The sequence below is a fragment of the Sebastes umbrosus genome, chromosome 19, assembly GCF_015220745.1.
Source record: "Sebastes umbrosus isolate fSebUmb1 chromosome 19, fSebUmb1.pri, whole genome shotgun sequence".
Classification (NCBI taxonomy): Eukaryota; Metazoa; Chordata; class Actinopteri; order Perciformes; family Sebastidae; genus Sebastes; species Sebastes umbrosus.
In genome coordinates, this window is record NC_051287.1 from 2298325 (window position 1) to 2326027 (window position 27703).

General features: G+C 40.8%; 2 protein-coding genes across 7 annotated transcripts in view; both read right to left on the reverse strand.

The window, feature by feature from the left end:
• Window positions 1-1075: 1075 nt before the first annotated feature.
• On the reverse strand, window positions 1076-12764 carry marveld2a (MARVEL domain containing 2a). 5 transcript variants are annotated; one of them, XM_037752380.1, is made up of 9 exons: window positions 12731-12764; window positions 8621-8681; window positions 6458-7444; window positions 6126-6346; window positions 5477-5512; window positions 5175-5338; window positions 4370-4541; window positions 3306-3356; window positions 2426-2545 (listed from the first exon to the last, which is right to left on the reverse strand). In XM_037752380.1, exons 3-9 carry the CDS (start codon window positions 7425-7427, stop codon window positions 2426-2428), a joined length of 1734 nt encoding a protein of 577 aa, XP_037608308.1. In that variant the 5' UTR covers window positions 7428-7444; window positions 8621-8681; window positions 12731-12764. The 5 variants fall into 5 exon arrangements, with proteins under 5 accessions (XP_037608310.1, XP_037608308.1, XP_037608309.1 ...); XM_037752381.1 differs by having other exon boundaries at window positions 8588-8681; window positions 12731-12750; XM_037752378.1 differs by lacking the exon at window positions 12731-12764 and adding an exon at window positions 11051-11127.
• A 4800-nt stretch (window positions 12765-17564) lies between these two features.
• pi4kaa (phosphatidylinositol 4-kinase, catalytic, alpha a) overlaps window positions 17565-27703 on the reverse strand; it is a 30167-nt gene continuing 20028 nt past the window's right edge. For both annotated transcript variants that reach the window (XM_037752376.1, XM_037752377.1), the window contains exons 37-54: window positions 26390-26545; window positions 25536-25615; window positions 25238-25437; window positions 24978-25065; window positions 24716-24883; window positions 24582-24635; window positions 24372-24492; window positions 23266-23395; window positions 23104-23174; window positions 22304-22376; window positions 21502-21682; window positions 21304-21408; window positions 20663-20788; window positions 20239-20359; window positions 19952-20111; window positions 19708-19797; window positions 19399-19482; window positions 17565-19304 (exon numbers count right to left, since the gene is read on the reverse strand). In XM_037752376.1, coding sequence (XP_037608304.1) covers window positions 19253-19304; window positions 19399-19482; window positions 19708-19797; window positions 19952-20111; window positions 20239-20359; window positions 20663-20788; window positions 21304-21408; window positions 21502-21682; window positions 22304-22376; window positions 23104-23174; window positions 23266-23395; window positions 24372-24492; window positions 24582-24635; window positions 24716-24883; window positions 24978-25065; window positions 25238-25437; window positions 25536-25615; window positions 26390-26545 — 2060 coding nt within the window. In that variant the 3' untranslated portion in view covers window positions 17565-19252. The remainder of the gene's footprint in view (window positions 19305-19398; window positions 19483-19707; window positions 19798-19951; window positions 20112-20238; window positions 20360-20662; window positions 20789-21303; window positions 21409-21501; window positions 21683-22303; window positions 22377-23103; window positions 23175-23265; window positions 23396-24371; window positions 24493-24581; window positions 24636-24715; window positions 24884-24977; window positions 25066-25237; window positions 25438-25535; window positions 25616-26389; window positions 26546-27703) is intronic.

Sequence of the window (27703 nt, forward strand, 5' to 3'; positions counted from 1 at the left end):
AGAAAAAAGACAAATAATGAAAGTGTGCAATAATAATAATAATGTTTTATTATTATTATTTTTATTATAATTATTATTTGGAGCCTTGGAGGGGTCATCAAGAGGAAAAAAATGTATTATTAAAATTATTTTTTTGCTATATAAAATAAATTAAAACATTTAATTTTAATTTTAATTTTATTTTTTAGTCTTGGGAGAAAAAATGACAAATAATGAAATGTGTGCAATAATAATAATAATAATGATAATGTTATGTTATTTATTATTATTATTATTATTATTATTATTATTATTATTATTATTTTTATTATATGGAGCCTGGGAGGTGTCATGGTGAAAAAAATTACTTATAATTAAACTTTTACTCCTTTGACCCTCTTAAAAAAGCAACACTATTTTTGTTTTTTCCTACCACCAATCAGTTAATAAAATATATAAAATATATTAAAACTTAATTAATTGTTTGGGGGGGGGGTCTTGGGAGAAAAAAGACAAATAATGAAACATGGGCCAAGACCAAAATAAAGATTTTAATTTAATTTATCAACTAATTGGTGGGAAAAAAAAAACCCAACTAAAAATCTTATTTTACTGATAAAAGGAGATTGATTGAAAAGTAGAAATATTTATATTTCTTTTATTTTTAATTATTCAACTTAATATTTATTGATGTATCCAGTTCTGTTTTAACTATACTTTATATCAAACACTGCTACAAGTGTCCTATTAGGTGAATGTGTATGTAAATATTGAGTTAAGGGCTGCAACTACTAATTATTTATATTGCCAATAATTAGACGTTTATTTTCTTTATTAATCCATTAATGGTTTGGTCTGTAAAATGTCAGAAAAAAAATATTCAAATAGCTTTTTTTGTACCACCAAAAGTCCAAAACACAAACATATACAGTTTACTATCATATAAGACAAATAAAAGCTGCAAATATTTAAATTTTAAAGGCTGGAACGAATTCATATTTTACGTTTTTGCACAAAAAATCCCATGGTCTTTATCCTTCCCTTTCCCAGTAAATCAAACCGTGGCTGCTGATCAATAAAAGAAAACCACAGACCGTCAGTTCAGAAGCAAAACTGTATTCTGGAGACAGAAAGCACCAATTAGCCACTTTAAATTATGAAAGAATAAGGACATTTACAGCAACATATGTACAATTATATTTGATAACATGAAAAAGAAACAGACCTTATGATATCACTCCCTGTCAACCAAAAGGTCCAATGTTTACAGCGGTATAAAGAAGATAAGATGGAGATATTTAGGCACTTACGTGACTATAAAGTACAAAATGTTTAATCCGTGAAATGGCAGGACGCAGAAAGTGTTACAACACACATTTAAAATTCTACTATAGGACATCTATAGGCATATTCCCACATTGAGACAGTTACACATGAAACAAGACACAGTGTGCAATAACAAACAATCCAAACAATCCAAACAGCAGTTCAATAAAACCGGCTGGATGACGATGTGTCAGGACGAGTAGTGGTTTACAGTTGTGAAATTTATGTAGACGAATAAACGAACGTGAAGACCGACCGACAGAAAGGTGGAGCTGCAGCGGAGGTAAACCTGGACAGAAATCTTCCATCTCCCCCTGATTACATGCAAACGCTCACATCGGATACTAGCGTTATTTATGAGATTAAAGTGGTGAGCATCGGTTACAATCACAGTCACAGTATCACACACACACACACACACATATATATACATGTATATATCCAGTTCTTTGCATATTTAGACCATTTTAAAAAAGGAAAAGTTTGACATTTCTGGGGAAACACGCTTATTAAATATGAAACTTATCAGCCAGGAGACAGTTAGCTTAGCATAAAGACTGGAAACAGCTGGCCTGGCTCTGTCCAAAGGTAACAAAACCCGCCAACCAGCACCTTTAAAGCTCGTTAATTAACATCTTATATCTCGTTTGTTTAATCTGAACAAATAATTATGAGTTTTTATTTCTAAGAAAATAGTCCTCCTCTTAAAAAGGCTAACTGGAACAAGACATAACGTGTAAATTAATGAACTTTAGAGGTGTTTATAGGCTGACTTTGTTTTCGTTGGACAGAGCCAGGCTAGCTGTTTCCCCCCGCTTCCAGTCTTTATGCTAAGCTAAGCTAACTGGCTACTGGATGTAGCTCTTACAGACATGAGAGCGGCGTCTAACTCTCCACCAGAAAGCGTATTTGCCAAAATGTCATATAATTCCTGTAAGTATAAAGCGTTTCTATCCCTTTGGTTCTACTGGTGGGCTTTAAGGAACAAACACAGACACACAGAGCTGCTGTACAGACTTAAAACATGCTGTTGTTTAGTCTCCAGTTAAAATGTCCCTTCCTTCTCCTCCAGTTCTGCTCAGCTGTCAGCTTCAGTTCTGTACTTGTGTGTTCGGGAGGTTTAGCTGAATCCGTCGTTCCACTCCATCACTTTATCGTACTCCTGGATCTTCTGTTTGATGTGCGACAGTTTGCTCTTCAGATACTCGCAGCGCTCCTTCTTCTCCAGGAAAGTCGGGTCCTGGTTTGATGAAGCAGAAACGCAGATGAGAATATAAATTAAATTAAGGTTTTGTTTTCTGGCTTTTCACTTTGATAATTATTAACTGTATTATTTCAAGTGTTCAGTAGAAATTATTCACATTCTGACTATTTAGAGATGCACGATACACTGTCGGGCTCGATAAATTATCGGCCGATAATACCAAGCCAAATTGTTGTCATTGACGTAACAAGCGCAGCAATTACACACTCCAATACAGTTGGTTTTGCGATCCGCCAATAAACACAGAAGAAGACAAAGAAGAAGAAGAAGAAAAAGATGATGAAGAAGAAGAAGAGGGGAGAAGAAGAAGAAGAAGATGATGAAGAAGAAGAGGAAGAAGACGACGACGAAGAAAAAGAAGAAGACGAAGAAGAAGACGAAGAAGAGGAAGAAGACAAACACGAAAAAGACAAAAAAGACACAGAAGAAGACAAAAAAAAGGAAGAAGATGAAAAAGAAGTGTCTCAATGAGAGTTTTTTACTTGGTTAAATAAAGGATATATAAGACGACAAAGAAGAAGATGAAGAAGAAGAGGAAGACAAAGAAGACGTAGGAGGAAAATGTCCGAAAATAAATGTCTATATCCCACATACACCGTCCTGCTGCCACTAATACTCACTAGAGCACCACATATCTTCACTGACAAACACAAAGCCTTGATGTGTACTTCTAGAATATGAACATGAGCAGCAGATAAACAGTGGATTCAAAACATGAACAAGACAACAGGCTCACATTTTTCTTCCTCTGGTAGTCCTCCAGGATTCTGTGAATGCGATCAAACTCCTGCAAGAAGAGAAAGAGACTGTATTAAACTGAAGTCGATCCATTGAGGAGTGAACTGCAGGACTCAACGTATGAATATGAGGTGATTGTGGATGGAGCAGAGAAGGAATTTGAGGGTGGAGGGGAAGTAGAGCGGGAACAGGAAGTGCAAACAGAGGAAGTTAGGAGATGAGGAAATGAGGCACATTTAAACAACAACAACACTGAGAGCGTAAGAATCCAGACAGTCAGACTCCGACTAAAGGTTTCCTCAGCTCTCATAAAATGTAAATCAGATTCAAAGGGCAACGACCTTTGCAAAGCACAGTCCAGTGTGCTGTGAGGTGGCGCTGCACTTTCAGTGTTACTGTGGTTGGTGAAGTCGTGACTACCAGGAGCACAGAAATAAAAGACTAAAGACGAGATACTAGGGATGCTCATTTTGAATTTTTTTAACCGATAACCGGCCCTCGTTAACCGATTATTAATCTTTAACTGACAAGAGTAGTGCGTTGCATGCAGCGGTGCACCAGCTGCAGCGTATGAGCAAAACAGACAACTGAGTCCCCAGTTCACCGTCCGGGAGCGTTACTGTGCCAGCCACGATGCTGCGCTTAGAGTCGTGAACACATGCAGCCACTTTCCCCGAACGTTAAGTCTCCACCGCTCCATTTATACCCCTTTCAGTTCTTTAGTTTAGCTGTGAGGTTGTCAGCTGTGTGTCTGCCCGGCGTAACGTTAGCGAGTGTCTGACAGATCGTGTGTGTGTTTATGTGCTACGTTTGCAGTTGTAGCTTTGCTTGTGGCTTCGTGCTCGCCGTTGTTACACACATACGGTCTGTCAGCGCAGCGTAACTTCAGCGAGTGTCCGACAGGCCGTGTATGTGTGTGTTGGCGGTGAGTGTGGGGTTATCGGTGGCGTTATAGCTGTGAACGTAGCTGTAGCAGTGTGTGTACAGTTTATTTGTCAGATTAGAGTACAGATAGAAACCAACACTCGACTGAGTGTAATTTTGAGAAGCGTAACCAATCACCATCTGGCTGGTCGGGTTCTGGGGCAGGCTGCGCATCATGGCGTCCATCTCATCGAACTTCTTGGCGGTAGCCTGCACCTCCGAGTGGAGCTCTTTGTACTCGGCGTACTGGTCGTTGAACACGGCTCGGTACTGGTCCCGCTCCTCGTCGGACCGGATCGTTGGGTACTTACTGCAGGACGGAGGGAGAGAAGAACACAGAGATCAAACGACTGATCGAGGAAACAATCTCTGGATTTATCCATCCTCAGATAATCCTCAGATAATCCTTAGTTGCAGCCCTTCTGTGTATTGTATCTCCGTATCCTGGCATACGGAGCTCACTGTACAGTATATTGTATCTCCGTATCCTGGCATACAGAGCTCACTGTACAGTATATTGTATCTCCGTATCCTGGCATACGGAGCTCACTGTACAGTATATTGTATCTCCGTATCCTGGCATACGGAGCTCACTGTACAGTATATTGTATCTCCGTATCCTGGCATACAGAGCTCACTGTACAGTATATTGTATCTCCGTATCCTGGCATACAGAGCTCACTGTACAGTATATTGTATCTCCGTATCCTGGCATACGGAGCTCACTGTACAGTATATTGTATCTCCGTATCCTGGCATACAGAGCTCACTGTACAGTATGTTGTATCTCCGTATCCTGGCATACGGAGCTCACTGTACAGTATATTGTATCTCCGTATCCTGGCATACGGAGCTCACTGTACAGTATGTTGTATCTACGTATCCTGGCATACGGAGCTCACTAGACAGTATATTGTACAGCATGTATTTTAGCAGAACGTACCCGATGTAGTCCGGCACAATAACAGGTTTGGGAATGTGTCCTGATGGAATCGTTCCCTGTAAGATGTGAGGTCGAACAGCTTTAGGAGTCGCCTGGATCGGGACCACTGAGGAGTCCTGGACCTGAACTGGAGCTCTGGGTGCAGGAGCTGAAACCGGAGCCATCTGAAGAGACACAGCAACAGACAAACAACCAAATCAAATGAACTGAGCAGATTGAGCAATACAGAGACAGCTCTCATTAACCTAGATGTGGATTTGTTGGATGCTGAATGTGCAGAGTCGGTGTTACAGGATGCTCACCAGTGATTGTGCAGCTCGCATGTCGGAGGGATGCATCTGTGTATATAAAAACATATAATCCAGTTAACATGAAGCCAATAATGATGATTTACTATTGTAGGAGCCAAAATGTGTATTTAGCCTCATTATTATTTGTTTAGGCTGCACACGTTCTTTTTGGTTACTATCACTTCCGTTAATTGTGCCAATGGGTTGTGGTTTCACTTGGATGGTGGGATTCAGAAAAAGAGGGTGAGCTGGGCTCCGATATTTTCTGTTGATTTACAGTAGTTATTCAGTATAATTATTGCTTATAAGTAGTTTTGTTTAATTTAAATTTGGATAAAAGTGACCAAAATGTGACTAAAACTAAGAAGCATTTTCATCTTAAGACTAAGACTAAATCTAAAATAGCTGTCAAAATGAACACTGCATCGTACGGAGAGAGAACAAGAGTGGGATCAAATTTCTCGTCCGACTCTCCGACTCCTCCTCCTCCACTGCTGTAAGCCGGTGTGCAAATGATGTGGATTGCTGTTGCCTTGCTGTCTGTGTGTGTGTGAACATGTTTTTAGTCCTCTAAGTGATAGATAGAGTTCTTTAAGTTTAGGAACAATCCCTGAGTGATTGTGAGGAATCCCAGAACCCAAACCTTTAAACAAGATCTCACCTCGTGGCCGTACTTCTCCTGGTATCTACGAGCGGCTTCATGTCTCCACAGCTTGAGACACACGATGGCTCCGATCAGATACACAACCAGAGTGACAAACAGGAAGATAATGGCGGCCGTCTGGCCCGCCTCCGTTCTGCAGAACGCTCCATTGATTCCATTGTTGAAGACCGGGTAGGAGCAGAGCCCTCCGCGGGTCGTGTCCCGGACGTAGACAATGCCTGGAAAACAAACAGAAAACATGCTATAAAGAGGCAGCTCTAGTGGTAAAACACTTTTCTGATATGTATGTATATATATATATACAGATGCATTGCAGCTGCGTCTCCTACCTGCTGCCATGTAGAGGACTGCCAGCGCCAGGTTTAAGGTGAACTCGGTCAGAGGCCACCAGTTGGAGTCCAGCAGGATGGTGCGGTAGTACATGGTCATCCCCAGCACTAACATGATCACAGTCACCACCCAGGCCAGCCCCGCCACCACCAACACAAACGGCGTCTTGGGGCCGGAGTAGTAGGACCCGCCTGTGACGCCGCCGTACGCTCCTCCGGCGTACCCTCCTCCGGCGTACCCTCCTCCTGGAGACGAGTATCCGAACATGTTGAACCACTCGTTGTCTTTGTGGATGTAAGCACAGACGCAGGCGAACACCGCCGCTCCCAGCAGGAGCTCCACACATCCCAGAATCCTCAGCAGCCCCGCCCAGGACTTCATGTAGTCGTAGCGCTGATGGTACTCCTCCACCCGCTCGCTGTAGGTCAGACCCGTGCGGTAGGTGCGCCCTGACACGGACTCCGGGCCGTCCTGTGGTTCCAGAAGCTCCTTGTGTGAGTTGTAGCTGCCGCCCGAGCCGCCATACGGATCTCGGTACGATCCAGGAACGGAGGGGGAGGTCGGCGGAGAGCAGCGCACCCCCTCGCTGGTACTGTTGTTGTTGTTACATGACGAGGCAGGCATTGACCACGCCTGGTTGCTGCTGCGGTTGCTTCCTCTGAAGAAGTCCTTCCAGGAGTCCGGGATGAAGCGGTGGACCGGTTTAATGTCGAGGGCGGGGTCGTGGTCCGGGTCGGCGTTGCCCTCGCTGCCGCTGGGCTCGAACTCGGGGCCGACGGCAGGCTGGACTGGTAGAGGCGGAGGAGGGAGGGGGTCGGCGCTCTGGGCGAGGCGGACCGCTCTCTGATCCCTTAGCGGCGGCAGGTCGAAGGAGTCTGCTCGGGGTAAGGAGCCCGGTGGTACCTGGTCATAGTAGGGCGACTGGCGGACACGCTCAGTGCGTCCGTAAAAGCCTCCTCCATTGGACATGAGGATGGTGATGGTCCCTGAACGCACACACAAACATTACTTCAGTATTATTTAAATGCTGAGTGATAATTTTTCTTAACGCTGAAACAATTAGCTGCTAGACAGGAAATTATTTGTCAACTATTTTGATAATCGATCAATTATTTAAGTCATTTTTCAAGCAGAAATGCAAAATATTTTCTGCTTCCAGCTCCTCAAATAGGAAGATTTGTTGCTTTTCTCTGGTTCATAACACTGTAAATTAAATATCTTTGGGTTTTGGACAATTTATAAATATCACCGTGAGTATATTTCACTGTTTTCTGATGTTTAATAGACCAAACGAATAACAGATTAAAGGATAGAGTCACATTTTCAAGTCTATGTTTTCAAGGTGACGTCCTTTAATGTCTTGTTTCATTCAACCAACAGTCCAAAACTCAAAGATACTAATTTTACTGTCATATTAAACATAGAAAAGCAGAAAATCCTCACAAATGACAAGCAGGAAATCAAGAATCAGGGTTGGGGGGATACAAATCGATACAGCATAGTATCGTGATTAAGGCTGTCAAATTAACGCGTTAACGCAAATTTGTTTTAACGCCACTAATTTCTTAACCCCCACCGAGAATGTTTGCTTTTTTGTTTGAAAAACAATTAATCGATTATCAAAATGATGTTTCTGTCGATGGATTAATCGTCATCAATTCAAATCATAAACAGAACAAAGAAGGTAAAGAAAGAGGAAATGTAAAAAGGAAGAAGCCAGAAGGTCAAAACGATCCCAGACTGATGAGAAATCCAAAATTAAGACATTCAAGAGTATCGTTCATGCAAAAGTCAGTTTGCTGCACATACTGTACCTAACAGACACAGCTAACCCCCCAGTACCTGAGGTCACCAGAGAAAAAGCCCTCATGAGTGAAGATGTTATCCCACCGTCCTCCATGCAAGCTGAGTCAAGAATGCATTTTTGTGCTGCAACCAAATACGCAGCTCAAACCTGCTTGTTGTTGTTATTGTCGTAGTAATAACCGCTCATGTGTGAACGCTCAACTTACCGGTTAGCTGTTGCAGACAGCACAAAAACACATTCTTGACAACCAATCAGCCCTTAAAAGCCCATTTCCTTAATGATCTCGAGAGGTTAAAAGATAATATGAACTGTGCTTGAATACCTCTTTCACACGCAGTCACTCAACACGACTTACATTGGCCTGCAGGTCAGAATGCAAACCTGGTAAGAACATACAGAGTGAGCCGAGGATTCGCCTGTAAACACACAAACACATGAAGAAGGTGGACTTTATTAAGGCTGACACTAATAAACAATAAACACCAAAGTCACGTCTTCATTGTTCAAAAATATATATTCAGTTTACAGCGATATAAAACTACATGAAAGACGCTAGAAAGAGAATGTTTGACTCCCAATATGCCGTTTTCACAGCAGTCATTTGAACATGATTGCAGGACAAACAAAGGTGTAATTATTAACATTAATTCTGGCCTTGTTCTACTGAGGTGTGCCAGAGCTCTGCTATTGTTCATGCTGGTTCACTGGAATGATTGTGACACACTCAATTCAATGGGAACATAATTAATTTGATCAACTACACCTCCTGTGTTTATCTTCTGATATGTTAACATGGCTGCTGGGAAAAGGGTCGATTAGATGTTGACTGTAGAAGATCATACCAGAAAATTAATTGACAACTATTTTAATAATTTGTTATTTTTGTCACAGTTCTAGCTTCATAAATGTGAAGACTTGCTGCTTTAATAATGTTAATATATTAATAATAATGTTGAGGTTTGGACTAAACAAACATAGTGAAGGCGTCACTTTGGGCTCTGAGTAATGGAGAAAATAATCAGCAGATTAATCCATAATGAAAATAATTATCAAGATGAGCTCCACCTTAAACAACTACAACAGGAAAATCATGCTTTTACATTAACGCATTAATAATAATAATCTAATGGTTGAATATAATACTTTAACTACATTTTACTGATATACTATTATTTATGTAACATATTTTCAATGCAGGACTTTTACGTGCAACAGAGTATTTTTACAGTGTAGTATTAGTACTTTTACTGAAGTAAATAAAGTATTTGAAAACTTCCTCAACCACTGATGATTTCACTGAATCTGCGCTTCAGCAACACTGACGGATTAAACTCTCCATCAGTATATAAAGTAATACAAAAAATAGTTACACCTTTACCTGCTGCAATATTAAAGTGATGAACACATTAATGCATCAATTATTCTGAAATGGGCTATTCTGCATGACGAGTGTTTTTACTTTTTTAATACTTAAAGTACATTTTCCTTTACTTAAGTAACAGATTTTAAATGCAGGGCTTTTACTTGTAACAGAGCACTGAGAGGGAACATTTTACTGCACAATGAGTACTTTTAGGCTACTTTGCATACTTTAAGTACATTCTGCTGATACATTTACTTAAGTAAAGTTGTCGATGCAGGACTTTTACTTGTGGTGGAGTATTTTCACAGTGTGGTATTAATATTTTTACTTAATATAATATTAATCATAAAACATAATCTATAATAGTAAAGCACTGAGAGGGAACATTTTACTGCACAATGAATAATTCAACTTTTAATACTTTAAGTATATTTTGATAATACTTGTATTTGTAGTGGAGTATTTTCACATTGTGGTATTAGTACTACCTTTAATAGTACAGTACAGTAATATTAATCCAAAAACAAGATATATAATAGTGACTGAGTATTTTTACTTTTTAATAATTAAAGTACATTTTCTTAATAATACTACTAAGGTTTTAATGCATACCTTTTCATGAAGTATTTTTAGTGTGGTATTAATATTTTTTACTTAATATAACATTAATCATAAAACATCATATAGTAAAACACTGACAGGGAATATTTTACTGCATGAGTACGTTTACTTTTTAATAATTTAAATACACTTTCCTGATAATACATACTTTAATTTAGGTGAGGTTTTGAATGCAGGACTTTAACTCGTAGTGGAGTATTTGTACAGTGTGTTATTAGTACTTTTACTGCAGTAAAGATGTGAATACTTCCTCCTAGTATAACAGCTCACATACTAATACATCATCAGGTAGTCAGACAGACTCCTCCTGGATGAGGAAACTGGTTTATACTAATACAGGAGTCTATAACCATGATATAATAACATGACACTTATTATATATAGACTGTATTTATATAATATAAAGTAATATATATAGTACTACTGAAGGCCTGTAACGTTACAACAGCAGCTGGCTCTCAGCCAGAACTCAACTAAACCCTTTAGTTTGACTCCATGTGAAGTTATTATCGTGTTTTATGTTATTTTATTAAAGTAATAGAGTGTGTAGATTAATAAAATGTTGCTTTAGTTGAGTGTTTTAACAGGTTTAGTTTAGTAACAACGACAGCAGCAGCAGGTTAACTTCACCAGAAGAAGAAGAGTCCGTTACACCAACAACACGTTACATTTACTGACTTTTAACCTTTAAAAAGTCACGTTTAAAAGTATAAACTACTCCTAATCGATACCTGAGTAAACACACGGATCAATAGTTGTGATTATTTGATGTAAAAGCAGCTTTTAGTGAGTTTAACTCACCTTGTTCTCTCTCCTTCCTCCTCCTCCTCTTCTTCTTCTTCTACTCTCTTATTTCAGTACAGGTTTCTAGTGATGTGTCGGTGACAAACGAGTCGGTTCATTGAGCCGGTTCTTTTAGGTGAACGATAAGAGCCGGTTCTTTTAAGTGAACGATAAGAGCCGGCTCTTTTAAGTGAACGATAAGAGCCGGCTCCCATCCGAGAGACGTTTTTTTTTTTTCTTTCTTTAATTAAATCAAGGCAGAATGATAGGATGATCTTCTCCGCGCCACGGGCACTCCATGCACTGATGGTACGTGTCCACAGGCTCCGTCCTTTCCACGCTTCCCATTCATTGTCTATGTAAGCAGCTGTGCAGCAATGCATTCTGGTAGCGTGGTGGCACGATTTGAGAGACGGGGCATCACGTTGGACGCTCCTCATTTGCATAAAGTTGAGGGCTCGTCTATTTTACGCAAATCAAGGACGTCCGACGCGACTCGCCGTCTTTCGAAACTCCCGAGAATCTTTTAAAATAAACGTTGTTGATCCAAAATAAAAACAGATTCAGCAACTGTTTGGCTTATTTATCGCCTCAAATGTTTTCAGAAACACATTTCGGTGAACTATTTTCGTGAAATAATTTTCGTCATCATCATAACGAGCCTCCATGTTGGTCTGATTTGAAATCCGGGAGAGGACAGCCCACAAGGGGAAGCGTTTGTCCAATCAGGTGCAGCCGGAAGTATTTGAAATAAAGCCGGGAAAACGTCACCGCCCAGTATTGGTCAATCATCTATCGTGTCAACGCCTAGCAGCACGCCCACCAAGTATCCAATGTTGGGAAACGTCGCGTCCCCTCGCGATAAAAAACGCCCCTGTGGACACGTACCATCAGAGTTTGTTTTTCCTTTCTTAGCTGACTGTTCTTGGTGAGCTGAGCCAAATGATCTGGCTCAATAAAAAGAGCCGGAATTCCCATCCCCACAGGTTTCCCTCTGACGCAACCACGTGACCTGCCCATCCCCGTGACGTCACTCAGAGAGTGGAAGGGGAAATGTACCTGTTGTAAAACAACACCTGAGGAAGCAGCCACACACTGATACTGGGACTAATGTACTCACTTATGAACAGAGAAGTATTACTCAACTACTGTTTCGAGGTACTACTTCCACTCTACAGACTTCCTGTCCACCCTTACAAAAAAGAAGTATACTTAAAGTTTATTTTATTTTATTTAAAAATGATCCCCATTAGCTGATACCAATGGCACCAGCTAGTCTTCCTGGGGTCTGAAATCAAGTACATTAAATTTATCACATACATACTATTTATACAACATCATATTTGTGTTACACTAATAACATTAACATTTTCCAAACCTATATACATTTCTTTATATCTTCCACAACCATTTAGTCAAGTATAGTTCAAGTATACTTTATTTAATAACTATACTAATATCAATGTATTAGTAGTATACTTGTAAGTGTACTATTTCAATACATCTTGGGACTAAATTGTCCCACTTTAGTTTATAAAAGTATACTTTTAAGTATACTTTAAATGTAAGAGAAGTAAACTTTGAGTGCACAACTAGTTTACCTCCAAGTTGTATTTTGTACTGCAACTATAATATGAACTGTACTACAATACTTGTGATTATGGGATGTAAATACAGCCTTTAGTGTGTCTAACTTACCTTGTTCGCTCTCCTTCCTCCTCCTCCTCCTCCTCTTCTGATAATACTTACATATTTTTACTTAATGCTTTGAATACAGGACTTTTACTTGTAGTGGAGTATTTTCACAGTGTGGTATGAGTACTTTTTACTGCAGTAAAGGATCTGAATACTTCTCCCACAACTGATGATCTGTAGTGAGTTTTAAAGCTGCTTGCTGAGCACTAGGTGGCGCTCTGTAGTTACAGAAACAAGGAAAAAGGTGAGTTTCTACAGAATACAACAGAGTTGTGAAAACATAAAATTCTGGTTTTCTAATGTTGACATCACATAACAATTAACAATAAAAATAAAAATAAAAACAACAATAATAATAAATGAATGGATTCATTATAACTGATTGTTTTCCTTTATTTGTTAATTATTTAATTGTATTTATTAATTTTCATATATTTCTATTGAATTGCACAAATAAATACACAATCTTTAACCCAGGTGGATTTGTTGCAAGAGATAGAATAAAAACTAAAAAAATATTTCAATAACCACAACTTGGGAGAAATAAAGAATAATAAATAAATATAAATGTAAATAAATGTTTAAAATAAATGTAAAACTATATAAATTAATGTATTTATTTATCATTATTTAGCTTATTCTGAATATATTTTCTAGTTTAAAATGACTAAGTTTTCTGCTCATGTTGTATTTGAGCATATGAGATGAACCTCTGTGATTAATGATAATTTAATGTTTTAATTTTCCTGTGTTACAGAATTTATTCAGAAACTTTAAAGACGTGAAAAGTTATTTCTTTGTTTGTTTCAGCTTTATTCTGTCATAAACAACCTAGTAATAAGGATAGTCGTAAGGATATTCATAAGGGAAGTAGTTTTAATGCTAAACTAATTTGTGAATTACTCTCTGACCAGAAACTTGAGAGTGTTAAAGTTGGGACTGACGCAGCTCGTACATTTAGTTGGGATGTTTTGTGAACATGGCTCCAGGGGCCCGGCCCTCTATTGTTTAATGACTATAAAAAGGAGACGTGGGGGTGGCGCTCCTTTGTGCACAAGTCAAAGTCTCACTCCCACCGCCGTCTCGGCCTTTTGTGTTACTGGCATAAATTTCTGTCTTTGCTGGGCGTCTAAACTAGAAGTAAAAGGAGTTTTCTCACCTTCTATCATCAATCGTAGAATACCAAACTTTAAACATATTTTTATCCTTTTTGTTCACTTCTCTCGGTCAGATTCTTCCTCATCACCTCAACCAGCTCTGCCTCCGACCGTCAAACACGTGACGGGCCCTTCGGTGTAGAGTTTCTTTGGGCCCCGTCTGTTGTGTCAGAGAGGTCAGAGTTCAACACTACTGGCTGCGTTCACATCAAACTCTCCTTTCTTTGTTCGTCTCCGTTCACACCGTCACGGAGCAGCTTCCAGGCTGAGACGACACAACATGAGCCGCTGCTCACGTTTCTGTTTCTATTGTAACCAAACAAATAATTCATAGAAACGTCCCGGCTGCAGCTGCAGGTCCTTCTTCATGGCTTTTCTTCAGATTCAATAAAAGCATTTCTTTACTCTGGACAGAACATTAAGAACACTAGAGCCATCCATTGGTTGGTTATTACATAACACTGTTGTTAATCTGGGCACTGCTTAGTTAGGAGCCTGAAGGCCACGGTCCGATGAAGGCCCGCTCCTATTGGTTTTGATTTTAGCTAATTTGTGCACAACATTTGAGAGAAATGAGCCGTTCATGTGCAGCGAAAAAGTCTTAGATCTTTTATTTCATCTTGTGAAAAGACAGAAAGACAACAAGACAGAGAGACATCAAAAAAAGAGAGACAAAAAGAGGACAAGAAAGAAAGACAAGAACAAAGACAACACAAAAGAAAGACACAACTAGAAAGAAAGATAGAAAGACAACACAAGAGACAAGAAAGACAACAAGAGAGAGACAAAAAGAGGACAAGAAAGAGACAACACAAAAGAAAGACAAAGAAAGAAAACAAAAGTGACAAAAGGAGGACAAAAAAGAGACAAGAAAGAAAGACAACACAAAAGAAAGAGACAACTAGAAAGAAAGAACGAAAACAAGAGAGACAAAAAGAGGACAAGAAAGAAAGAGACAACAAGAAAGAGAGAGACAAAAAGAGGACAGCAAGAAAGCAACACAAGAGACAAGAAAGACAACTAGAAAGAAAAACAGAAAGACAACAAGAAAGAAAGAAAAGAAAGAAAACGAGACAAAAAGAGGACAAGAAAGAAAGACAAAACAAAAAAGACAAGAAAGACAACAAGACGGAGAGACATCAAGAAACAGAGACAAAAAAGAGGACAAGAAAGAAAGACAACACAAAAGAAAGAGACAACTAGAAAGAAAGACAGAAAGACAACAAGAAAGAAAGAACGAAAACAAGAGAAAAAGAGGACAGCAAGAAAGACAACACAAGAGACAAGAAAGACAACTAGAAAGAAAAACAGAAAGACAACAAGAAAGAAAGACAAAAAAGAAAGAGATCAAGAAAAGGAGAACGAAAGACAGTAGAAGAAGAAAACCATTGAAGGATAAAGAAGAGATAAACAGTAAAGACATCAGCAGGCGGACTCTCTGATCTTCACACATTTAATCTGGAAATAAGAAGTTTTCACACAGAATCAGAACAACAGACGTGATGTCATCTGAACCGGCGATGATGTCGCCCCACACACACACACACACACACACACACACACACATATATTTATATATCACATATCTGGTGGACAGATAACAGCCGACATGAGGGAGATAACTCATTGACATGGCTTCGTAACGAGTCGATCACTGCAGCCTTCAACTCTCCGTTATTAGACGCCATTAAACAAATACTTAAATACTCTAATTATGGAACGACAGGAAGTCATAAAACACGTTGTCACGAGGATCAGGATGGAAGGAATTATAGTGAGTTCATCTGCTGAACACAACAACACAAATACAGCATCAATATACAGGAATATGTTGCATAAGGTTAGGGTTTTAGTCAAGTATCACTACAGTCGTGTTCCTACCTGGGGTAGGAAGGGTAGCAGAATGGCTTTTAGGTATAATCATCATCATCATCTGCATCAGTCAAAGAAAGGTCATCCAACAAACCCAACAGGTTCAATATAACTCAGGTACACAGAGGAATGTTTCCAAACGGGGTCACACGTAATGTAAAGGGGATGAAAACATGTTTCTGACATATTTTATTAAGACGCAATAAAATCTATCTGATGAAGAGCAGTCAGGGAGATCCTGTTACTGATGGGTCTTTATTATGCACACTGCAATCAAAACATGTTTTATTGCAAGTGATTACTCTGTTTTAGAGCTATAGTGAAGGTATAGATACATATGAAACTAGAAAAACCTGATGAATCCATCGGTACCAACCATGTGTTGCTAGCTTTTCGGGAAGAAGGTTAAACAAAAAAAGAAATAACGCTCCAAATTTACTCTCAATTTTGGAGAGGAAAAACTGTCATGTCCATTTTCAAAGGGGTCCCTTGACCTCTGACCTCCAGATGTGTGAATGTAAATGGGTTCTATGGGTACCCACGAGTCTCCCCTTTACAGACATGCCCACTTTATGATCATCACATGCAGTTTGGGCAAAAAACATGCAGTTTTTTTAAATGCAGTATGAATGTTATTTTCGAGTGCTCGCCATCCAATCGCCGAAAAATGTTGCAGAAATCTCCAAATGTCACAAGGTTTTTGAAACCAAATGCACAGCATGGCTTTTCCTATGGTGTTCCTCAAGGTCTTGGTGTCTTAATGTGGTATTCTGGAGGGATTATTGATCATTTTTTATCAATTCTCCAGTGGTAAAAAAATGGTTAAATTTAGCACCAAATCTGTGGAACAAATGGATCAACACAAAAACCTGCTGCACCAACTTACGAGACATAATAGAGCATGGGGATGACCATCATATACTTCATACTTCTATACTATCATCATGTTCTAAACCCTTATACACTTATTTTAATTAATGAATTCATGTTTATTTCTGATTTATGACTAGAACAACTAGACCCACAGTGCTGAGCTGCATCTCAGATTAATCTCCAGGTTCCAGCTTTCAGATGATGTACACCACTTCTATGTGACATCTACTGTTGACCTGCTATCTCCCCTAAAGACCCCTGGACCCCCCTAAAAAAAGACTAAAATGCAATAAAGCATGTTTTGATTTCAGTGTCGACAGCTTTGCTCTCAGATCTATTCTGTTTGGATGCAAAATAAAGACACAAAAGTAAGTCCATCCTCCTGGTCCGCCCTGTGTGCTCCATCAACTCTCCTAAAGACCTTTTCCACTACAGGAACTTGATGATCGACAACAAACATTGAACGTTCTGCTTTTATTTCCACTGTTCTCCAGACGGGAACTAAAGTTTGATGATACTAAATCAAAGATCTACATGTTGGTCCTCTCAGAGGGGGAAGGAATGCAACAGCTTGTTTGTAACACAGCGATTATTAAAAGAGGAACTCCATCGATTTGACACAACATCAAAGTCTGTTTACAGATGTTGAAGCCTTTTATGGCTTCAGAGAAAGAAACCAGAACTTTCAAGTCATTTGATTTTCTGGAAATAATGAATACCTGGCATCTTTAATCTCACTTTTTCAGTACTTGTGCACATATATTTGGGTATCTGGAGAGACCCCGTCAGTATTTCATTGTAGTAGTTGTTGAGATATTTCAGTCTGGACGGACCGACGTGTCTGCAGGTCTTTACAGAATCCTCAAAAAACATCTGGATGAAATCAAACACCATCTGTTGCATGATAAAAAAAACTTTGAACCAGTTTTTTTTTTAAAGTTGAGACTGTTTCCTAACGCGAGTTATCCTAAACTCAACAGTGAAAACAAACATCAATATACACTACTATAACTAATAACATTTTCAATTTTCACATTGTGCAAAGTGAGCGTCAACATATTGTTATTTCCAGCCAAATATTCTTTCATCCAGATGGTTAGAAGAGTTTTGTAGGATTCTGTAAACTCCTTCAGAACACTGTTAAGTATTTATTTTAACAAAGTTTTTTAAAGATTAAATATGATTCTGTGACTCAAATATAATGGTAATACATTAGAGGGCTTTATCAGCTCACTTAATCCATTGTTCTGTCCCACTACTAGGGCTGAACTATTATCAAAAAATATCTAATTGCGATGATTTTGACTGATATTGCAATTGCGAGATAGTAGAGTGAATTATACTTAATACATTATTATCATTGATAAACATATTAAAATGATTATGGTGTGATTTTTGCAGGGATCTGTACCAAACAAAGATGTTTTATTAAATCAGTAGAATAGGATGTGTAGACCAGGACTTCACCACAATATTTAATTTTAAATGATATTTTGACACACATTTCACCTTTAATAAATATTGCTCCTCCTGCGATTGGAAAATTGCAGTAGGTCATATTGCCATTTCGATAAAATCTTGATTCATTGTGCAGCCCTTCCTACAACAGATAACACATAAATATGACGACGTTGGTCCTGACGTGTACACAAAGGAACCCGGTTTGAAAAGCACAGTGGAAACAAAAGGCAGAACTTAACACCGAAGCTTTACAGCTCTGGTGACGAATCGTTAAGCTCCCGGTAGTGGAAAAAAGAAACAACCTCTAAATAAGCAGATTAAAGCTAAACGCTGACATGTGGAGGTTTGATAATAAGCATCAAAGTAGCACAATCTTCTGATTAACATGTTCTTCACATACGAGTTCCACATTAATCACAGTATAATACCTGCAATGTTGATGTGATTCTACAGTAAATATTCTAAATACTACAGCATAATTATGATTTATTATTACATTTGATTCTCTAAGTACTGTCACATTCCTAAAGACTAGCGTTAGGTTAAATGCTGATTGATTCCGGCATTCGATTTTTGATCTATCTATCAGCTCAAATCAAGAAATACTGTGATTTGTATTGATCAGTCAGATTGTTTTGATCTCTGATTTCTGATGTGTAATCTCTGTTTAAGCTCAGAGGCAGCAGAAGCCGATGGAATACTGTGATCTATAAAGTGCATAAAAGTGTACGACAGCATAGTAACAAAACGATAATGACGATGATAAGAGCTGCTTTGACAAACACTATAAATATGGCTCCCTTTATGGCCATCTTCCTCTAGTGTGACGGTCAGGGTTAGTAAATTACAGCATCAACAAGAAAATACTTAAAGGGTGATTCAAATACCTCTTTTGGTAAACTCTCAAGTGAAATAAAAGACGTCCTTTAAAACTCAGAAGTACATTATAAAATCCGACAACTTACAGTATGCTGACTAAAACCGGAGCTTTAGGAGTCAAAGTGCCGTGTCGTTGTCTCAGAGCGGAGAACAGAACCAGAACCAGGACACACGAGTAAAGTGCAGCCGCCGCCGTCTTATTAAAATCATCCAGAGGAAGGTTTGCATTGCTTGTGGGGAGACGTTCGTCTTGGACGTACAGTGGAGGTCCGGCAGAAGACTTTCAGTAAGGAATTTGGTTCTGGTAGTACTGCAGCATGTCGTACGTTTTGCTCCTGTTGAAAACAAGTTCATGAAAAGATGTAAGCTGCAGTAGAATTGAACTTCTTATAATGTTGTAATCTGCATGACATCATGTGTTTTTCTTACCTGCTGCTGAGGAAACAGCTTTGGATGACCTTGATGATGAACGCTGCAGCTTCTTTCTCACTCATTTGAGGATTAAACCGTCCTCTGATTAACAAAAACAAAACATATCCATTAATGTTTAAAGCTGCATTAATTGATTTTCTGACCACTTGAGGGCAGCAGAATACACTGTATGTTTTTAAACACACAAAACTTTCTTTGCAAAGTAGAATAGAAGTAGAATGTTTGCTACAGTCCTATTTACAACATCAATAAGTATAGTAGTAACTAAGGTTGTCCTACATTTCACAGACATCATGTTGGACTTACTTGAGGAGTTTGATGGTTTGTCCTCTGAAACACGGCAGTCCAGTGTCCAGCATGAGGGTCACTAGAGAAACCACTGCATCCATGTAGGGTCTTTATGTTCAGAGAAGACGCACAGAACATAAAATATGAGTTAAACCACTACATAAAAGTTCTCTGTGTGGATTACAGACTGCTTCCTCTTCAAACACCCACATCATTTTCCAGCTCTTTTTCCTGTAACAAACCTACTGCAGACTTCTCTTACCGTACAGCCAGGTATCCTCTGACGCACATCTCCATGAACCACTTGAAAGGCGTGGCCTCCATCTTTCCTCCCATGATCATCACCATCTCGTCGGTCAGCTTGATGTCGGGCTCCCAGCCCAGGTTACCTCCAGGAGAGCTCTCAAACATGAAGCCAAAGTCTGCAGGAAACGAGGCGGACACGAACGGATCACATTTAGAAAGAATCTGAATGTTATGTGAGCACAACGACTCAGTCCAGACCACAGCTGAGCAGCCTGCAGTATATATACCACCTACTGTATATACCTATGTGGATGAGGTGTCCCTTGCTGTCCAGCATGATGTTGCCGTTGTGTCTGTCTTTGATCTGCAGCAGGAACAGCAGCAGGCTGTAGGCGGCCATGCTGCGGATGAAGTTATACCGAGCCTGTGGAAAGAAGAGGAAGACATCAGAGAAGCCTCACTGAATCTTTAAATTGGTTTAATGTGGTCATGTGCTTTGTGTTTTATCCGGTGTTTCAATCAAATAAAGCGATCGATTGATACACGATCACACACATTTTACCACCAGCTCATTCCAGCTCACTGACACATTCACGGACACATTCTTTAAACCCATTTCTGCATTAATCTCTGACAATATAAGAGGATTACATAAGACAGGGTCGACCCTCACTCATTCGTTAACAGTGAATAAAAGGGTGAAATCCAAAGGTTAAAGTCTCCGCACCTTCTGGAAGGCGAGGGTGGATTCATCGCCGTACTGGTTGCGGAAGTAATCGTACATCCCGAAGTCCGTCTGTCTGCCGAGTTGGTCTCTGGACTTACAGTCTGGGATGCACTCGATCACGCCACACTGAGGAAAAGAGGATTGATAAATACCTGATTATGAAACGGACATCATTGTTATAAATTACAACGTGTTTAACGTTGCAACTGTTGAGATATGGGGATGCAATGACATGCAGTAAATGGAGAAAACACACAAGTGATGAGAACATTTTCAAGCATCTCTAGTCTCTAGTTTGAGCCATTTATGTATTGGCGTACATACAAACCACTGTTTTGGGAGATGAAAACATTGATATTATTACAGAAACATTTCATTGCCGACATTCACTGTATTGTTGAGATACTCTGTGGATAAATGTTAACCTGCAGAGAATGATTATGATGGACATTTTGGGTATTTTTACTTTCGTTTTTACTTGCAAAAAGAAGTGTTCAACATTGTGTTCAGACTGTGGTAAACCAGACTTCTCTTAACCTGATGTTCAGTTGTGTGTTGTCATGTTTGTATGTAATCGTGGCTGTGAAAAAATGTCGCTGTAGAGAGGAGGTGTAGTTAAGATGGAGTGATGGGAGTCTTACCCCTGGTGCAGTGGCCACGACTCTGTAGGGGAACACGAACAGGTCGAGGCCGACCAGCTGGAAAATATTCTTAAAGAGCCCGATGATCTGCAGAGCGAGCATATCCTGGAGAGACAGAGGAAAAGAAAGCAGGAGGGTCACGAGAGAGGTTTCCTCCCCTGAAGCGTCCCAGTGAATGTGGGTTCAGTGGTGCATCACCTGTCTGCAGTCGTCTCCCACTTTAAAGATGGCAGCCTGCCAGCAAATCCTGCGCGGTCCGTCTGGATTCTCCTCCCCGTCGTCCACAGAGTCCGCGGGGCAGCGTAGACCCTCCCTCTCCAGCTCACTCACCCCACAGCGCTTCACCTTGAACTTGGCCAGGTAGGGCGCCTTGGCAGCGCTGTGACCACGGAGAACACACTCCCATGAGGTTAACACAATATATATACACTCACCAGCCACTTTATTAGGCACACCTGTTCAATTGCTCGTTAACACAAATAGCTAATCAGCCAATCACATGGCAGCAACTCAATGCATTACGTCATCTAGACGTGGTGAAGACGACTTGCTGAAGTTCAAACCGAGCATCAGAATGGGGAAGAAAGGGGATTTAAGTGACTTTGAACGTGGCATGGTTGTTGGTGCCAGACGGGCTGGTCTGAGTATTATACTGCTGATCTACTGGGATTTTCACGCACAACCATCTCTAGGGTTTACAGAGGATGGTCCGAACAAGAGAACATATCCAGTGAGCGGCAGTTGTGTGGACGGAAATGCCTTGTTGATGTCAGAGGTCAGAGGAGAATGGGCAGAGTGGTTGGAGATGATAGAAAGGCAACAGTAACTCAAATAACCACTCGTTACAACCAAGGTATGCAGAATACCATCTCTGAACGCGCAACACGTCCAACCTTGAAGCAGATGAAGACCACCCGGTACTAGCAAGGTGTACCTAATAAAGTGGCCGGTGAGTGTATATAGATCTCTATTCATACTGATGGTTCAGTAAAACCTTTACCTCTGCATGGGTGCTCCAGACTTGTAGTCGATGTCCAGCACGATGGCTTCAGGGTTGCTTGGTAGGTAACAGCCTAGAAAACAACACAACAGAACCAGAGGTCAAATTTGGGATACATTAGGGATGCATCTTACGACTGAAATACATGGAGCATCCACTCCGTCTTTGTAGGCGTAGGCTATATTAACTGGTACTGAATTATAATTAACTGGATGGTTTTAACTACAGGATGGATACACTGATTTGATTGATTTTTTTTTAATGTGAAATGTGAAAACACCCACAAGGTTGCTCTGCAGCGCCGCATTGCCTCTGGTACAATGAGGTATTTAACACAATCATTTTTAAACAGATTGTACTCGTTTTCTTTTACACAGTTCTATGTAGTTTTGACCTGTTGGAGGGACGCGTAGCCGTGCATAGAGAAATAAAAAAAAGTAGACCAGCTGTGTAAAAACAGAGATGAGCAGTGCAATGTGGCATCTTCAGCTGATGGACGTGCTCTGCTGCAGGCATGACGCGGCAGACGCGTCCAAGCCCCATGTATTTTTGTCCAGTTTGGGATATTAGTTAACAAAGACAACATCAAGGTGTTTGTGTTTACTTTTCTCCATTTTTCTGTCTTGCTATTTTTAAATTCTCTAAATGATTACGCTGCTAGAGGAATGTGTCCAATAAAATACAAGTTTGTATTTTTGAATGTTGCATAATGTAAAAATGTTGACCTAAAAAAAACATTTCCACTGCAGCACAATTACAGTTTTCTGTTTAATCCTCCATCCAGACCTGCTAGAAGTTACCTGGCTGGACTTTGATATCCGACAGAGCTTTGAGACAGGCTCTTTTCCTCTCCTCTCCCTTTGGAACCGGCCTGAAACATTAAAATAGATCAAGAGTTTACATTATACCAAAAACATCCCCTTGTTTGCTAATGATCTGTAGAGTAACGGTGATGGATTTACTTGAGAATGGCGGACACGTTGGTGATCTTGTTGAAGAAGTCAAACTCTCTCTGGTAGAAGTCTTTAGCCGGACCCGACAGAGAACCGGTGATCTCCTCCACCATCTGCTCCAACAGATCCCCGATGTCGGCTACGCAGATTAATGAGGCAGGAAGTCATGTGATTACATCAACTTCATTTGATTTAATTAGGCCTGATAAGGGTTTTCTCATGAGGCAGACGATATAATTACACATTAAGAGGAAAAGATATCACATTAACTTAAAGGGACTGTTTGTAACTTTGTAAGTGTATAAATGTACCGGGTCGGGACACATGCGCGCTCTCATATGCGCGCTCGCGTGTGGCCGGAGCCTCGTCTCCACTGCCTGCTCGCCTTCACTCAGACAGCGCGCGCGTTCTCTCGTACTCGCTCCACCTCTAGACGTGAACGCGCGCTCACTCCACACTGCAGAAGAGTTAGTTTAGCTCTGAGAATATCTAGTGAATGTTCAGTGGACGTTTGTGCAGAAATAACTGCTGCAGCTCCTCCAGAGAGAAACGTTACCGTCTCCCTCCTGCGCCCGCATGGAGACACCGGGTACCGGTGTCACGGTTCACGTTTCTCTCTGCGGCGCCTCGTCACTTCACAAGGCACGGAAAACCTCTGTTGGTGCGCGCTGTGTCAGTGAAGGCAAGGAGGCAGCAGAGGAGAGGCTCCGGTTGCCGATGTCTCCTTGCGGGCGCAGGAGGATGAGGCAGGAAAAGCCAACACTAGGATCAGATCTAAATCATGTTCATGGAGAGACCTTCGTCTGGTCAGCTAACATTACTGCCAAGCAGCTGAAATATAGAGTGATATTGTGCTTTTCGCTGACGTGTGTCGCCTCACTGTTTCGAGCGATGCTCGTTCAGGTATATTTAGAGCAAGCAAGCGTGAGCCCGACGCTGACTTTCCCTGACTTCACGACCACAGGTGTCGCTGTTAAGCAGCAATTCTGAAAGTTACAAATAGTCCCTTTAATAGATTTGTTTCAGAATAAACACACATCAGGTTAGCCAGCCGGTGTTTTTCTCACTCCCGGTCGAAGCATTACAGTTCACTGTATTGTTGAGTCTCTACTCACGGTCTCTCTGGTGTGCCTCCTCGTCCATGAAGATGTTGGTCTTCATGTTCCAGATGAACTGGTGGGCGAGAAGCTGAGACTTCTGGGCCGCCCACAGGATGTACTCTCTCACATAACCCATCTGAGCAGGACAGAGCGGCAGAGTTCAGTACGTCAGTTCAGTATTTCAGTGGACTAATCGCTGAAGCTCTAGTAGTAGCTCATGTTTACCTTGTCGTAACGGAGCGCCTGAACGATCTGAGGAATGTAGAACAAGATGGCGTCCTGAGAAGAGAAAACGTAACGTTAAGACAGCTGTGATTTTCCTGAAGTTGTGTTCCTCTACTGTAAAGTGTGAGACTTACTGGAGGAAAGGAGCGCAGCACTTTAACCCCGTACTGAGCGGTGAGAGGATGAGGAGGGTACATGCTGCTGAAGTAGGACAGGCCGGTGGGCGGGTCTGCTGGAGCCCAACACAGGATGTGGCTCAGCTCAGGAGAGTCGGCGTCTATAGTGTGCCACGTCACCAGGAACTAGGAGGTCAAATAATGACAGAAAAATATGAATTTACAAACATAAAAGACAAACTTCCAAAGCCCATTATCTCATGATACTAAGTGCTCTTACCTTAACGGCCTCCGGTACATCACTAACAGCTCCGGGGTCCAGTCTCACCAGCCGGGTCACTTCAGCAACGATGGCGTCGTTCTTAAACCTGGAAACCAAAGAGTTCAAAATAAATAAGTTAATAGGAGATTCACTTTTTTGTGGTCGTTATTTACTCCCTAAAGGTTTATTTTAAAGCAAAACTATATAACTAGGAAAGTAAGAAAACCTCAATCAATATCACATTTCACAATTACATATATATTCAGACATATTATTACCTGGGTGGTAGCTGCATAGCCAGGTAGGGAGCGATGCCCCAGGCCAGGTTGACGTTGTCCTTCCACTGTTTCTCAGTCAGACTGATGTACTTGGACCTCCAGTTGGCGATGCTGGTCTCCACCGACTGCTCCGTGGCGATGGCCAGTTCCTGAGTGGAGAGGGGGTTGTACCACGTCGTCAACCGTTCGATCTCGCTGGCCTGGAGAGACACAACGGGCAGCGAGGAGGAAAGAGAGCATGAAGATAATGAGCAGTAGAGGTACAACCAGAAAGTGACAGTTCATGATCAGCCCTCACCAGTAAGGCCAGCAACAGAGTCCTGCGTTTCATGTAGTATTTGTGAAGCTGCGTGCCTCTGAGGCTCTTCTTGGACGTGCCTAGGATGTAGAGAAGAGGTGCACACAGTCAAAACATTGAGTCAGTTTAAGTTCTCTCTCTATCTGTATCTGTATTTGTGTTCTTGTGGACGTCTGAATCCAGCTGAGCAGAAGTGCTCTTCCTCTGTTCATTTCATCACAGATATTTTGGGAGCTGACTTGCATGTTTTTGGAGATACGCTAGAGACAAGCTTATCTTCTTAGCATCTAGCAGGCCAGCTCTCAAGAACAGTGAGAGCTCTTTAACAATCTCGTGGTGGCAATGATGGCTCTTAAGTGTTTTAAACATTAGATATAATTCATTCGGTAAGATCAACGAAGGTCTCAGAGAGTCAAAATCTAATATTTATCACTGCCAAATTGGTTTGTCTGAGAATAAAGTTAAAGTTTATTATTTTATTGGACAGTTAATGTTGTATATTGCTGCCTTCGTGTACTTTTGGATCCAATATATGTACAGCTAACATCTGCAAGAACTCTATTGTCCCAAATGGAAATGAAGCATACTACATCCTCACCTTCTCAGGAGTTTGGACTCTCAAATTCATCTTTTCAAGTTCAAACTCACAACTTATTTAAAGCGTACATCACCCAAAGAGTCTCTACACACTTTACAGGTTTAAATATAATATTACACAACGATGAAACCTCCTAAATATAGTAAGAATGTCAATAAAACAACAGGACTGAGGTGAGGAAATTGAAAAGTTTGAGCTTCTATCTGGCCTCTTTTCTCCGTCTCATTATTGTCCACATGCTGAATGTAAACGGTACCTGATTTCTTTGATGCGGTGGACATGCCGCTGGACAGCGGGTAGGTGTTGATCCATCCCTGGCCGCTCTGCTGGGAGCGAGAGCTGGAGTCCATGTTGCTCCGGAGGTCGGCAGCGTTCATCACCGACAGACTGTTCATGGACGGGTCCTGATTATCTGTTTTACATAGAAACAGGTTTAGCACGGCCGAGACACAAGCACATAAACGTAGTAAATCTGAACGAGAGAAAAAGATTCTTAAGTCTATATTATGACTTATAAACAGCTAGAAACATCCACAGTATGATCGATGATGAGGGAGCTTCTGCAGAGCGAGATGAGCTGCAGCAGTTAGTCCCCTGCTGCTGTGATGGTCATGCATTTGAAAGCAGGGAAACCAGCGGGATTCACATGTAGGTAGAGGCTGCCTTGAACCACTGATACTGGGTCAGATATTATGTTGTCTTGTTAATGCGCGGTGGGGGGGGGGAGCTGGAGGCAGATTAATCTGATCCAGGATCAGCGGTTAGAGGACTCGTCTACCTGAAGCGCTTCGATGTGTGTATGAGAATGAGACCATGTCTGTTCTCGGGGTCGTCGGGGATGAAGAGGAGAGGATTTTCTGGGGTGGAAGAAAAAACATTTTTCTTTTAACTTGTAGTTTCTTCTTTTGAAGTTGATCAATCGAGGAGAGGGGCAGACGGGTGGGGCTGACATGATGAAAAAATCATGCATCTTAACGCGGCTGACAAATTTGCGCTTTTCCTCACAGCTGCTTAAAAAAGGATAGTTTGGATTTTTCAAGCGTGGGTGTATGAGGTACTTCTCCATAGTCAGTGTGTTACCTTCAGTAGATGGAGTTTGGAGTACCAGCATGGGAGCAAAGCAATGTACTGCTGTGGACGGGGGGAAGCAGCAAAACGGATTTTAGACACCTATAAAAATCAGTTTAAGTGTACGTTATATTTAGAATATTTTCACCACTTTACCTCGCCGTCAGACAGACATCTATATATCCATCTATGCTCTCTTCAAAGCCACCAGACTCCTTTGACAAAAACAGTATTTTTAACTTGTAGAACACAGGAGTTGCTCGTCTACCGCTGCCTCCATCAGTTAGCTAGTTTGTGTTATTGTGTGACTTTGGTGAACTCACCAAAGTCACACAATAACACAAACTAACTATCCTATCAAGGTAGTGGTAGTCCAGCAACTCCCATGTTCTGAGAGGTAAAAATGTTTTTGTCAAAAGGAGTCTGGTGGCTTTGAAGAGAGCATAGATAACGGCTTCAGTTCCCCGTCAGAAAGGTCTGTCTGACGGTGAGGTAAAGCTGT

Excerpts from the sequence above, each read along its gene's own strand:
- marveld2a (XM_037752382.1), bottom strand. The coding sequence starts at position 8,358 with ATGGAGGACGGTGGGATAACATCTTCACTCATGAGGGCTTTTTCTCTG. Across the intron at positions 4,542-5,174 it reads ATTGTGCCGGACTACATCGG|TAAGTACCCAACGATCCGGT; the intron begins GTACGTTCTGCT and ends TCCGTCCTGCAG. Across the intron at positions 3,357-4,369 it reads AGAACCCGACCAGCCAGATG|GAGTTTGATCGCATTCACAG; the intron begins GTGATTGGTTAC and ends CTCTTCTTGCAG.